The sequence below is a fragment of the Rhyacophila brunnea genome, unplaced genomic scaffold (genome assembly GCF_057557595.1).
Source record: "Rhyacophila brunnea isolate RB1 unplaced genomic scaffold, BYU_Rbru_1.0 scaffold_4, whole genome shotgun sequence".
Lineage (NCBI taxonomy): Eukaryota > Metazoa > Arthropoda > Insecta > Trichoptera > Rhyacophilidae > Rhyacophila > Rhyacophila brunnea.
Window position 1 is genome coordinate 52224215 of NW_028233068.1, and position 15566 is coordinate 52239780.

Below are 15566 nucleotides of genomic sequence, written 5' to 3' on the forward strand. Positions count from 1 at the left end.
CTTTGATTCATGAACGAAGTTTTCTTTTTAAAGACACCGTTTTATTTATTATGTTCAGTGTGTTAGTTATTATGCATTAGTTATTATTTTATTATGCGTTAGTTATTGTTGAACGCGTGCGTGCTACCTGTGCTCCTGTATGGCTGTGAGACATGGCATCTTACGAAGCTTGAAAGGTCTCGGCTTTTGAGCTTTGAGAATCGATGTCTCCGCCTAATGTTAGGGGTACATTGGTACGAACGCGGTACAAACACCCGAGTTCGTGAGCATAACACAGCAGCCTTCGGTGATTGAGGTAATCACGAAGAGTCGTTTCACGTGTGTTCCGGATGCCGCCTTGTGGCACATCCTCAAGGGTTCCGTCGTCGTGGCCGGCCCTCCCTCACCCTGCAGCGGTGCTACAGGTCTGGGATGGCGGGAGGCGCAAGAGTTGGCGATGGATAAAGGGAAGTGGCGCAAACTTGTGCTTGCCCTATGCCCCAATGCTGGGTCGTGACAGGGTGAAAGAAGATATGAAAGAAGTTATTATGAAAAAAATTCTAGATACGTAAATTGTTCTAAGTATATAAATGATTAATTATGTTTCAGATATTGATGAATGTGAAACTGGAGAATTATCCTGTGGAGCGGATCAAGTTTGCCAGAACACAAGAGGTGGAGCAAGATGTAGCTCCATGACTTGTCCTGCGGGATATAACCGAGAACCAGGAAGCAAACAGTAATAAAAACATTCATGATAATTATTCTTCTTCATATACAACCAGGGCTACCCTCGAAGAATACATGTCACTCGACAATCTATTTTTCGTCTTCCCATTATTCCATTTAAGCATTATCCAGTATAGCAATTAACGTATTTCAACAATAGACCAAACTCACAGCAACTGACTACCGATTATGAAGAAAATCCGCGTAAAAATATTTTTAATATTTTATTATCTTTTATACCCACGTAAGCGTCGGCCTATAATGTCGTGGGTCCCATTCTCGAATCTTGGGTCTGACAAGTACACATATAGTTTTTCAATTTTTATATGACTCAGAGTATGGACCTAATAGGTTGAGCAAGTGGCTGACATCCATTTCTCGTAAAAACAAAATATGTTAATACAAACCTCCACTCTGTGGAGGCCCATATATCGTCTCTGTTCTGGCAGAACACACTAACTGGAGAATACTAGTTTTGAGTAATTTGACTTTGAAGTTGTTAAAATGTTTGAAATGGTCTATCATGTGAGTTTATTAAGTAATCGTAAAAAGGGTGACTTTAAAATAAAGACTGTTTATTTATTAAGAAGGTTTCCAGACGGTAAAGTTTGAAATAAGGAACATTTTGGTATAACTAACTCAATATGTCATTTTTTCGAATTAGTGTCTTCTGCCAGAACAGTGACGATATGATCTTTATTAGGATCGGATATAGTTATTATTATCTTTTATTATTTGTATGCCACATCCGTTACTTGACTACGTGGAAGATTTTGGAAATATTTTCATTGCCTGCCCGCTGCTATATTATACTTAACTAGAATAGATTGATGAACCAAAGAAAAGGTTTAAAAAAATATAAGACCTCTTTTGGTTTATTCACTTATTTTAAATTGTATGTCATAAAGTAGGTACTATAAAATAATACAGTACTTACTATCAAATTTTCAGTAGACTCACACTAGGGAATCCAATCCAGAGCCAAAATTTCAATCACGGGATTTCGGGATTACAATTTGACAATCCCGGGATCGCGGGACTGGCCCCGGGATTGTAATTTTTTACATAGTTAATATATTTTTTTTAAATATACAAATAATAGTAAATAGTAAATAAAATCATGGTGTATGGCCTTTCCGCTTTATAAATCTAATAAGTCAACCAAATATGAAACTGCCGTAAAACGTATGAGATCATGGTGGAATTACATTATTAAAAGTGCGAAGCTTTGTTTTTTTCCACTCTTTCTCATTTTTATTAATTTATGTGAAAAAATAAAATGAATTGGCAACTTACACATGGGTAATAAATCAAATTTCATTAAAAATCAGTTTATTTCTAATGTAGTTATTTGTTATTAAAAGTATTTTTTCTGTATATTTTCGTTTTTATTTAACTTTCCGTAAAAATTGATAAAAAAATCAATCCCGAAAGTTTCAGGATTATGTTTACCAATCCCGGGATTCATAGGTATCGAAAATAGTTCCGGATCCCGGGATTTGAATCCCTAACTCACACTAGTATCCGCTTGCCATTGTCACTTCGAATTTCATAATCGCATTGAGTTGAAATTATATATGCATCTCCTCAAAAACACACCCATATATTATATAAGGACATATTTCAATTCCACTTCGGCAATCAATGAATAATTTCAGTTTAAGTCTCTTACGCATTGGCATTTTTAGAAGCACTACAAATGCCTTCACAAACGCCGGCATACTACATACATACGGCGCTACTTTTTCATCAAGCATGTATCTGTCACATCTAAATGTATAGGAAGTCCGGCGCTTGTTGCGCTACTAAAAAAATGGCAATATTTTTAGGTGTTAGCTAATTTATTTTATGGAAACCGTTTTATATACAGTCGAACTTGGTTATTACGAAGAATATGGGACCGACTGAATTTGCTCGTTATAAGCATTACTCGTTAATACATATAACATCTGAAAACCATCGAAAAAATTTCCGAAACCAGCATGGTATTCATAAACTACAAAAGATGTCGTTTATTGTATGAGCCGCCGGCGCTGGTAGGTACGTAATGACTTCACAAAGCATGGATTTTTTATATGCAATTTCAACGATATGCGTTGATACGAGGGTGGGTCAATAATTCCTTAGAAAAAAGCATTAAAACAGATTTTATTTTTGTATTTTTTTTTTATTTCTCAACATAATTTCCTTGGAGCTCAATACACTTGGTTAGACGTTTCTCAATTTTTTTTAAACCGTCAGAAAAATAAGTTTTCGGAAGGTCCTCAAAATAAGCATTTGTCCGATCGATGACTTCTTCATTTGAAAAAAAAACGTTGTCCACTTAGCCATTTTTTTAAGTTTGGGAAAAGGAAAAAGTCACTGGGGGCTAAATCTGGCGAATACGGTGGGTGGTCGACCAATTCGAACTTCAATTCTTCAATTTTAGCCATTGATCGTAAACATGTGTGAACACGGGCATTGTCCTGATGAAAGAGGATTTTTTTCCTGTTTAAATGAGGCCGTTTTTCTTCAATTTTGTTTTTTAGCTGGTCCAATAAAGATGCATAATAATCCCCTGTTATTGTTTTTTCTTTTTCCAAATAGTCAACGAAAATAATTTCACGCGCATCCCAAAATACAGTAGCCATAACCTTACCAGCTGATTTTACGGTTTTCGCCTTCTTTGGACATGGTTTGCCTTCGCAATCCACTGATTTGACTGTTCTTTCGTCTTGGGAGTATAGTGGTGTATCCATGTTTCATCTACAGTCACAAAGCGACGAAAAAATTCATCCGGATTGCGTTGCATGAGCGACAACAGAGCTTTAGAGGCCACCACCCTACTGCGTTTATTGTCGACTGTGAGCAAACGCGGCACCCATCTTGCAGAAATATTTTTCATGCCCAATTTGTCATGTAAAATAGAAATGACGCTACCTTTTGAGATCCCTGTAACCTCAATTATCTCACTCAACTTTAATCTTCGGTCACTTAACACCATATCGTGGATTTTATTGATCATTTCTGGTGTAGTCACCTCTACAGGACGTCCTGAGCGTGGTTTATCCTTTGTTGATGTACGACCACGTTTAAATTCATTTAACCAGTTATAAATAGTTGCAAGTGAAGGATCAGATATGCCGTGAACTAAATCCAACTCATTTTTTATTTCCTTTGCTGTTAACCCTTTTATATTAAAATGTTTAATAACAACTCTAAACTCAATTTTCTCCATTTTCCATTTTTCCATTTTCCACAAGCAAATTTTTTTTTTAAATGTACGAGAAACACACAACAACCCGACCAATCTGATTGAAACTTCGCAGCATACTGAATCGGTAGTGCCGCTGCATGAAAACAAACCGCTTGCAGTACTAGTCGCGCCACCTGTCGGCTTTTCTAAGGACTTATTGACCCACCCTCGTACTTTTACAATGTTGTCGGCGAAAACATCAATTAGGTACTTAGACACTTAACTAGTGTCATAAACGTAATCCGATCCCGGCGGCATCGTGCCCGGTCGGATTGTATTGCTTAGGGTCGAAAATATTTTTAAACGATCGACACATTAACAGTTTTAAGAAAAAGAATTACGATATTTTTGCCCGATAAGTAGCTCGTTAGAAAAGTGAATAAATGTATGGAGAAAATCATAAAATGTCAACGAATGTTTCCTCATAACATCCGAGATCTCGCTATTTCCGTTTTCTTAATAACCGAGTTCGACTGTATATTACATGGAACTATTTCAAGTACGTGTCTGAGCCAATGAGATTAGTTAAGGGGGGACATGCTCGTCGAAGGTCAAAATTGAGTTTTTATTGTATTTTCAAACCATGATCCTGGACACTCCTTAAACGTTGTAGATAATCTATTTATATAATTTTGAAGCCTTATTATCTTTTATAGTTATTTTAAACATTTGATGACTGCATGAAGTATTTTTGTTACATAAAATAGTATTCTTTTAAACCTCTCGCTCTAATGTTTTAGAATATAGTCATATTTCGGTACAGAACTGTGCAGTGGTGTTAAGATTTTTTACATTTATTAATTTTTAAACGCATTTACAAAACCATTAGTATAATTTATTACGAGATAATTTTTGTAAAATATTCACGATAAAAAATTATTTTGATAATCTCTGTGATCCCAAATTTGACAAGAATTAGGCATTTTAATATTCAAAAAATCGGCAAGATTAACACATTTGAAGATGAATCTAAAGATACTTATTATAAGCTATGTTTTTGACCATACAAGTGTGATAAACATTTTATGAATAATGATTGCTTTATAATAATTATTGACCTAAGAATAAGGTAGTGTTTTTTTGAAATACGCCATTTCTTTTGTCATTCCCTAGTGGTTAAGCTACAACATACGGCCGTAGCCATAAAATGACAAACTATAATTAAAGTAGGGAGTAAAATTATGTTAACGCGCGTGTTTGAACATGTACTTAACCGAATTTTTTTTTATTTTTTTTTAAACGGTACATGTTCAAACACGCGCGTTAATATCATTTTACTCCCTACTTTAATTATAGTTTTTCAATTTATGACTACGGCCGTATGTTGTAGCTTAACCACTAGGGAATGACAAAAGAAATGGCGTATTTCAAAAAAACACTACCTTATTCTTAGGTCAATAATTATTATAAAGCAATCATTGTTCATAAAATGTTTATCACACTTGAATGATCAAAGACATAGCTTATAATAAGTATCTTTAGAATCATCTTCAAATGTGTTAATCTTGCCAATTTTTTGAATAATAAAATGCCTAATTCTTGTCAAATTTGGGATCACAGAGATTATCAATATAATTTTTTATCGTGAATATTTTACAAAAATTATCTCGTAATAAATTATGCTAATGGTTTTATAAATGCGTTTAAAAAGTAATAAATGTAAAAAATCTTAACACCACTGCACAGTTATGTACCGAAATATGACTATATTCTAAAACATTAGAGCGAGAGGTTTAAAAGAATACTATTTTATGTAACAAAAATACTTCATGCAGTCATCAAATGTTTAAAATAACTATAAAGGATAATAAGGCTTCAAAATTATATAAATAGATCATCTACAACGTTTAAGGAGTGTCCAGGATCATGGTTTGAATATACAATAAAAACTCAATTTTGACCTTCGACGAGCATGTCCCCCCCTTGAAATATACAGCAGGTGCAGTTTCGAGATTTACAAAACTAAAAGGTTTATTGATAAATTTTCCATGAAGAAGTTATTGAAGATTTTCTTTACAATGTGATATTAAACCTACTTGTTTTTTCTCATAATCAGCCGCTGCCGTCGTCCTCCAGGGTCCTGCGCAAGCTACGATACTGAGTGTCTCCGTAAACCTGACACCTACTCCTTTAACTTCATCACCTTTGTGTCTCACCTTTCCATTCCACCAGGACCTCTGCCTCAGGTAATTAAATATAAGTATTCTCAGATTTTAATAATGATGGTCATATACTGCCTTCGTAGTCCATATGCGGCTCTGAGCATCTAACACTGGAGGCTCCAGGTTCGGTTTTGCGTGTATGTAATTTTATCAAGCCAGATTGTTTCTGTGATGTGTTTCACTAATTATTTTAATTAGGTTCGTAGCCTGTTGCAGTTTTTAAAAACTCACGTTACGTTATATTATTGTGAATCATTATTTTTTTATTTATACATAGTCGTATATAATGTAATGCTACTAGTTCCATCTAATGATAGAATTACAAAACATTTAATTAAACAAAATTTAAGATAAAAATATATTTAAAGTTTACATACCTATTTAAAATTATATGAAAAATAAACAATACGATTTTATTTAAACCCTAAGCTAAGTTTTCACATATATGAAATTTTGGTACTGTTCGGTTATACGGAATACAGCGGAAAAGGCATTTTGAAAATAGCCGTAAAAATGCGTTTTTCCCTGTATTCCGTATAACCGAACAGTACCGAAATTTTTGGTTCTTGTCAAATTTTGAAAATAGCCGATATACTGGATTATTAAAATTAGGTTAGTTAGGTTAGGTTTTTTTTAATGCGTTTATTCAAGTGTTATGTAGACATCATTAAGTATATTATATTTTATTTCACATTTACATCGATTGCATTTCGTATCTGATGTTAAGCCTTACTGTTAGGTTAGGTTAGGTAAGATTAGGTTAGGTTAAGTTAGGTTTTCATTCTTGATATCATGAATTTTTGCCAAAATCGCCAATGAAAATTAACGGGGTCCCCTCCTGGCTTCCTGTAAACCGACTAGTACCGAATTTTTTTATCATTAAAAAATTGTTAAGTTTTTTCCAATGTGTAGAATTGTTAAGGAAAATCTTATTTATAGATATTATTCTATAACTATATAATAAGTATATAAAAGTGAAAAGGAACAAATAGGGCAATTAATTTTCATACAAAAGTGGTATTTACGTTAAACTGATATTGCCATCAGCGATTTTATAGAGAAATCTTCAAAAAGGCTTCAACTGGAAGAAAATTCAATATGTAGTCTACAGAATAGATTTTTTAATAATTTCCGTTCAGGTGTTTTGTTACTTTTTCTGAGACTACAGTTCAATATTTTTTGGGAGGGGGGAGGGGGCGAGATAAGATATTTTTCACGTCGAAATTAAATCTGTAAATAAAGTGTGAAATTAATTTCTAGGTGACACTCTTCACGATGCGCGGCCCCACGTGGCCAGGCGCCATGTTGAATTTCCATCTCCGCTTCATCGAAGTCAGGGCCCCGCAAGGAGTCGCCGAAGCGTCCATTGAGTGCTTTAGGTTCGGATATTAATTTTATATCTAATTCAATTTGGAACGACAAACCACCACATTCGCCCTGGACCACACTCGGTCTTAATCAGGCATATCACGGGGCTCTACGTTGGTTGTGAGGCACCAGTATTTTTTTTTACTGAATTGACGCCCGCATAGATTCTGTCACCGTAGCCAGTCCACCCTCACCATGTATCAATGCTACATTGAAGTTAATTTCCCCACCAAACCACCCTACCCCTCATCACAGCCGGTCTTAATCGAGCATATCACAGACACTATGTTTGATGTGAAGCATCATTTTTTATGACTGCGAATATCTCAATAGCAGTTACTGATAATGTGCTTTGACAGAATTTACATGATTTTAATTTCAAACTATCATGCTACAGGAGCTATATACACGGAAAGAGACGCAACACATGATGCTGGACCGAGGGAAATGGCACCACCTTTCGCTTGTCATATGCTTTGATGCCGGAATGTGGCAGGAGTTTAAAAATATTATTTTAGTCGATAGCTGATTCATACTATTGTTTTATTTCAATCAAAATAGCCATGTGAATTTTGTGTATTTCTTTAGAGTCTAGGACCAGGGAAGGCAAACTTATGGCGCGCGAATGTTTCATTTTGAAGAGAAAAGAAATTACTACTATATTATATATTTAAAAAAAATAATGACGACATAGGCATGTGTATTTTCTTGACAAACCGCATTGTATAAAAAATAGCAGGCAAATCCTTTTCATGATAATTATTATGTTTAATGTAAATATACAATTGCATAGGTCGGTCCTTAGGATCGGGCAATTAAAAATAAAAATATTCAATCAACAAATTTTATGCAATTAATTATCGGCAGTCATTCAAATAGAAATATAATAAACTGCTTGTTATTTTGACACAAACATAATCTCTAAAAATGGAAAACCGTTCAGTGATGGATAATATAATATTAAAGAAGAGTGGTTCAAATGCTTCCACGATCTCTTTGAGAATTTTGAAAACAAGACAAAAATATTCAAAGAATAGAAGATATGCCTTCGGCTAGAAATACCGTGAAACATCAAGAACGCAAATGTAATTTTTAAACTTTTTAATGGAATTCTTAAAAACTATTTTTCTAGAAAACTTTTAAAAACTTTTTTTTCGCCACGAAAAACCCCTTGGTACGTCAGACAGTCGAGAAATATTATTTGGGAAATTTTGGCATGCGTTCGTAAAAAGGTTCACCATCCCTGGTCTAGACAGTGGTGACGAACCTGTAGCACGCGAGATGATTTTGCACGGCACGCAAATGTTTTATTTTGAAGAGAAAAATATGCCTAAAATAATAATAAATGACAGATCGCATTGTAAAAAAAATAGCGGGTAAATACTCTTCAAAAATAAGTATTACGTTCAATGTAAATATAATATACATAATTGCATAGGTCATTATGTTTTATGCGTCACATATGATATTATCACAGTAACTTCATCAGGCGGCGGGGGAAGCCGCGCTGCGAGCCTCTGATTTTGATCGATTTACAATTCTTGAGACCACTGTAGCGAGAGAATGACTCATCTGATCGAAGCAATTCTGGTGTTAATTTGTGCGTAAAGATCCAAACTAAGTAATACAGTAGATGACAAATAATTTAATCTCTACCAACAAAAATAGTTGTACCAAATAAGGAACAAAAACATGTTGGAGCTTGTAGTAGTAATTCTGGCAAACAGTTTCAAAATTGGTGGACCGAAGTGTATGGCGTGATTTAAAAATAATAAAAGCTGGCCATTCAGGAGTGCCATATAAACCTGGACTGGAATGAGGCTATAAAGAAAATGTGCTAAAGTATGTGGATATATTTTCACCATAGGGCATCATTAGAAAAGGGGAAATGGAGTAAGTCTATTCTACCATCACCACGGTTGGTGCCCTGGTTTGTAGTGACTCCTTTGACGAAGAACGAGCTTAATTTAATACTGAGGCTAAGAACAGGGCACACAATGGGCAAAAGATTTGATGTCCTCATGGGAAGAAGCGAATCGCAGCTGTTTTAAAGGACATTGTACATATAGCACTACAATGCCCTAAATATGAACTTCACAGAGTACAGCTGCGATTGCGGATACCTATGAGAATGTCAACGTATTGAAAGGTGCCCTGGCAGTGGGTATGACGGAAGAGCTTGGTAAAGTTCTTTAACAGAATAGGAGTGAGGACCTGATCGGCGGATCCTCTTCTAGAAGAGAAGAGGCGATATGACAGCGAGTTTCAGTCGAAGCCTCGGTGAAATCACAAAAAAGCTATATATACGCTATGTTCCGTGAGTGATATCTAGAACATGGTATTCTTAAAAACCATTTTTTTCTTCATGAACGTCAGACAGTTGAAAAATAATATTCAGGAAATTTTGGAATGCAAAAGGTTCGCCAACTCTGGTCTAGACAATGTTTAACTGCATCGTTCTAAATATATCAAAATTAATTCAAAGGTTGTCAAAAAATAGGTTTTCGTTCAAAATTTATTTTATTTTATGCTATGACTCATTTTCAGATTGACTCCTTCGCCCCAGCAGGCCATGGTCTCGCTGGTGAAGACGCTGGCCGGACCGCAAGACATCCACTTGGAGCTAGCTATGGACTTGTACACAAATGGAAACTTCGAGGGTTCAGCTGTCGCCAAATTAATGATCTATGTTTCAGAATACGATTTTTAGAGTAACAAAATAGTAAAACTTTGCTCAGATTTACAATTTGATCGAAATATATATATACGTAGAGAGACATCCTTAAAGTTGACAAAATAAATGTTAAATAAACAGAAAAATACAACTTAATCATATTCATAGCAAGTGGTTGGTTATATAAAGAGAAATTCATGTAAAAAGTTTAAAGCTCATGTGTTATTCTAAATACATGTATATATTATTATATTATAGATACATAAGACCAGTATTTTCCCATGAATATAATAAATGTGTTACTTTTAAATTTTAAATCATATTCCATTTTTTACGAGATGATTCCTTTTTGATTTGTATTCCAAATTATTATTTGCTTATCCTAATTATCTGTGTATCAATTGAAAGGTTACAGGCATCATCATAATATTCGGTTTAATTCTATAAACCCAAAAATATATATTCCGGTCAACAATTTTAATTAGGTTTATAATCACTTTCCTTAACTGCCTACCTATCAATATATTTTAAGTAGTTACAGATAATATAACTAGTAATATTACATGTATACATTAATGAATTGTTGTAATATTATAAGATAAATAATGTAGAATTATATTTTTTTAAATCAAATATATTATTTGAAAACCCATCAAATCGAATTTCGTCTGTGTTTATTTGTCTCACGTTTAAGTCAATATACAAATGCCAGAAATAAAATTTCATTAAAGCTATAGCTATATTTATTAATTAAATTATATTTATACATTTATAATATTTACCGGTGTACTATTGTATTCACTTACGTCAGTCTTTCTCAAACTAGGACCGGACCATCCATGGAAATATTCGTATAATTTTGTTTCAATGCATTGGCATTTCTGTCATTTAATTAGTTTTGTAGACTGCAGTTTGTTATTGTTATTTTTTTAATGAAGTATTCTATAATTTAAAACATATATATAAGTATAATAATAAATAATTGTAAATGAAATAATTAATGCTGATCGCAATACTTTTTTTTGGGGAACCCGTGATTTATTTTTCAGATTTCAGGATCTGTAATATGAAAAATAAATAAAAAGCACTGCCTTACATTAATCTACATCGATAGTGAAGATAGGTAATACTTTAGTTTTTTCAGGTAAACTCAGGTAAACAAATATCATATTTAAGTCCCAAAACGTGAGGTTACTGTCTCGAAATCATATTATGGAATAATTGAAATTTGAATGTTTGACATGCCCTCTAAAATCAGACATAATGCTTATTTCTTTGTGCTTTGTGTGCATTCATATTTATAGATATATACACATAATCCGTTGTTAACTCCTAATCCCTAAATTATCGACTTACCAAGTTTTGGCAGCAACCCCAGGAAATACTATAATATTATAATTTCTGCTTTATTGGTTTATACATCGAGCTACTACAAGCGTATGCGATATTACGGATTTCATGGCAAGTGTTAATATACCGACATTGGCTGGGAACTCTACATGAAATTAATATCAAAAAATACAGTCGTTGTCGTATTATAATAGTGATCAAAATCTATTCTTTTATTTACATAAAATTTAATTTTTTATCTTTAATTTTACTATTTTACGTGAATTTAGACAAGTACGAGTATGTATTATATGGTATTTATTATCTTATAAAACATGGTATTCATTTTAAATACACCAAATAACGCTAAACATTACTATAATGTGGGAGTCAGGCAGTGGCGCACCCAGGGGGGGGGCAGGGGGCCTTGCCCCCCCCCCAAAATATGAAAATCATTAGAATGATTTTACACATTGAAATCGAAAGACAATAAATATACCTTGGGCTTAGACAAACAACACGGCAAAAAATGATTTGTAATTCTCCAGCACCCTTTTTAGTAAAATTTCTTAGATTTTAATTTCTAACACAAAAATTTCGAAACACTAATGTCAGGTTTTTTTAGAAACCCGTTCCCTAATGAAATTCTCGGTGTCCACCCGAATTCCGGAGTGGTATAGGTCATGGCTGGGGAGGGTTGACAGGGCTCTAACCTGGGGGCCCGGGCTGTGGGGGGCCTGGCGTGTCGGGCTGACCAGATAAGTGAGATAAACACACATCATAAATTAGCTTTAATAGTAAAAAAAAGTCTATTATACTTCATGACTATGAACATTTTAATTTATATAATTGTCCAATATATTTTCTGATTATTATGTGTCGATACTCGACAGCTCCATTATTAAAGTAGATGTATTGAAAATCGCCAATAATTCACTGTATAAGTACCCTCAATTTGAACTAAAACACAATTTGAAAAACGTTAATGTAGTATTTCACACTGCCTTTAATCTAAGCGGTGGATAGGGGGCCCGTCAAATACCCTAGCCCAGTGGTCGGCAAACTCATTAGTCAATAGAGCCAAATATCAACAGTACAACGATAGAGATTTCTTTTGAGAGCCAAATTTCTTAAACTATATACGTAGGTAGTAAGTAGGTACACTGCTAATTTACTTAATAAACTGTAGTTACAGTTTTAAGTCCTAATTAAATTATAGGTAGGTACACTGAATAAAACTGAATATCATACGTAATAATGATCTTATTTATTAATAAAAATTAAATTGTAAGTCAGGTATCCATAAAATTGAATCATGACAATGACTGACAAACTCAATGTGAATAATGGCCTTGCATCTCCTTGTAAAGTTTGGGTAAGTCAGGTTCGTATGTTGTTGATTTAATTTTAAGCACGATTCCAGGTTCTCATCAATAAATCGATTTCTTAATTTACTCTTGATTTCCTCTCTTGGAAATCTTTTTACTAACCACAAAACTTGCAATATTAACATTGTTGACAGATTTTATTTAGTAAGTACCTAATTAAATACAGAACTTTATTTTTATTGACTCTTCTCCTCGGCTGCTTTCTTCCTTGCATCATCGACAGAATATTTAGCGCAAAATTACGAGTTTTTAGTTGTATCTTTCTAAATTTCAATGCGCCAATTTTTCCCGACACATAAATACAGGTCGGTAAGCCGTTTAAGTTTTGAATAAACGCGAAGTCTCGGTCTATTCAACATTACATTTACGGTTATCTTCCATTTTCTTTGCTTCTTCTTTGTAGCCATGTCAAATATGGCAGAGAGCATCTGTGGTAGACCCGCACTCAAGAGGCCAAAGAGCCGCAGTTTGCCGACCACTGCCCTAGCCTGATGGCCCGTTTCAGGATGTGGGGGCCATGGTGTAGGTACACCGAGTGCAATAGACAAAAGACCGATAAACGAGATATTAGGCTGTGTTGTATTGAGTAGGTTGTGTATAATTTAAATGCAATAATATTTTTTTGTCCATTTTCGATTAATATGTTGGAACCTCAATTGAAAAACAAAAATCTACGATAAACATTTGGCGAAAATAACGACTACACCCACTACGGTGGTGGTGTAAATCAAAAGAACATTTTTTTCGGTGGAATTCGACATAAATATTGTAGCTCTCTAGACCAGTGTTCTCCAAACTTTCGACATCTGTGTACCCCTTCTATAATTTTCGTAACACTGAGTACTCCTCGTCAAAGAAAAATGCATGTAAGTACTTTAATAACAATCAAAATATATTTATATATTCCTTTTGTAGTACATAAACAAAATAATAATAAACGAAAAGTAAAATTCATTCATTATAAAATATAAATAGTGCAGCTCCACACCCAAAAGGCTGTTCCTTTTTTTACGTAATGTCTAGATATGAAGTTGGAAAAGGCAAGATGTATTTCAGGAATTCCTCTGTTAAAACTGGATACACATGTTGTATTTGCAACCTAAATGATGTTTAAGTACACTCCTTATATTTATTTTGCAAGAATCCGTCTGAAGCTAATAATTCCAACAATTGCTCTTCTACCGCATGCGATAAACCTTCTAGCAAGGATATTGTATTAATGCTTGTGGCACCAGGCGTAGCCATAACCCGGTGCAGCGCATACCCCCACCAAACTCTTCCCGTACCCCGGGGATATGCGTACCACACTTTGGGAAACACTCATGGCACGAAATGGAACGGAACGCACCGGAGCGCCGTTCCGGCTCGTGAAATTTGTAAAATTATCGCTCCGTCTCGTGGAAAAAATATGTAGACCGTCCGTGGTAGATAGGTCATAGAATAGAAAATGTGACACATTTATTTTTATAAAATACACATACGATTTGAATATACTACTATGTAAATATCTTCAGAAAATTTGTCGAGCGCTCCGGTTCGTAAACTTTCGTAAGTTTTCGGTGTTCGGAAACACTGCTATAGACCAAGCGGGTAGCACAGTCGATATTATTTAAGTAATCTTTTAGCATACTAAGTACACATGTCCAGCATGGTCGCTGTTCACTTCCAATCCGCCAGTCGCTGATGACACGCTCAACGGTTACCGCCACTATGCCTCCAATTTAATAAAAACTAGGAGAAACTACAAATATATCGCCGTGTATTGTGAAAATATGTAAAAATATTTATATGAAGAAGAAAAAGAGCCTATGGGACTAATTTACATTCTCCTCCTTGGGCCCCCCCCCCAATAATAAATCCTGGGTGCGCCACTGGAGTCAGGTATGGTGTTATGGATAAAGAGGTCGAGATTTGGTGGTTGCTCCGATGGATGCTGGAGCGAGTTTTATTTGCAGCGTAAACAGTCGGTACAAGAGTATGTTACAGTAGTTATGTTACAATCCTTATGATACTGTTCCGAGGTCCGAGTCTCGGTATAATGAGATGTTGTGCGGAGCGATACAGAGACTGAGATACTAACAGACCGGGAACTTATATTCGAGTGACATCTCCAATGAATTATGATCCGCTATTTATTAACGTACCTACTCACAATCAAAATAATATCTTAAATTATAATTGCAGTAAGCTATTTACCGAGTTTGCCATAATTGGACACTACGGGAAATGGATATTAAGGAATTTATAATTGCGGTCAGTTATTTAATATCGCCGATCAATATGCTGACACGGATCAAGTTGTTTATCTCCATATTATTAGATATATTGTTATAATCTGTATTTTTTTTTTATTAAAAAATCGTATTACGTATGTACAGTTTGTAAATAGGATCAAATTAAATAATAATTCAAAAAATATATGATTTTAATTATTATGTTAATATAATTGACATTAAATTAAATTGCAAAGTGGCTGCAGTAATATAAGTGACATAATATTTGAATAATATAGACAGTGCCGTTCCCTTACGCAGAACCGGTTGATAGAATGCGGTCAACCTTTCTCAGAAGATTTTTTTATCCTTAGCTGCTCGCACGTCTAAACTCATCTCGACTGTAACACTACGATATTTTAGTTTGAAAAAAACAGCTGGTCATGGTGTCTCTAGCAACAAAGTTCACGCGTCTCGGACAGCATGTAG

The 15566-nt window shown here is 34.4% G+C and overlaps 1 protein-coding gene across 1 annotated transcript in view; it reads left to right on the forward strand.

Annotated features, from left to right (window-relative positions):
- LOC147067503 (uncharacterized) overlaps positions 1 to 10348 on the forward strand; it is a 65436-nt gene extending 55088 nt beyond the window's left edge. Inside the window, exons 24-27 of the mRNA XM_085953889.1 lie at positions 589 to 718; positions 6000 to 6129; positions 7366 to 7484; positions 10021 to 10348. Of these exons, the coding sequence (XP_085810015.1) occupies positions 589 to 718; positions 6000 to 6129; positions 7366 to 7484; positions 10021 to 10183 (542 nt within the window). The 3' untranslated portion in view covers positions 10184 to 10348. The remainder of the gene's footprint in view (positions 1 to 588; positions 719 to 5999; positions 6130 to 7365; positions 7485 to 10020) is intronic.
- Positions 10349 to 15566: the final 5218 nt, after the last annotated feature.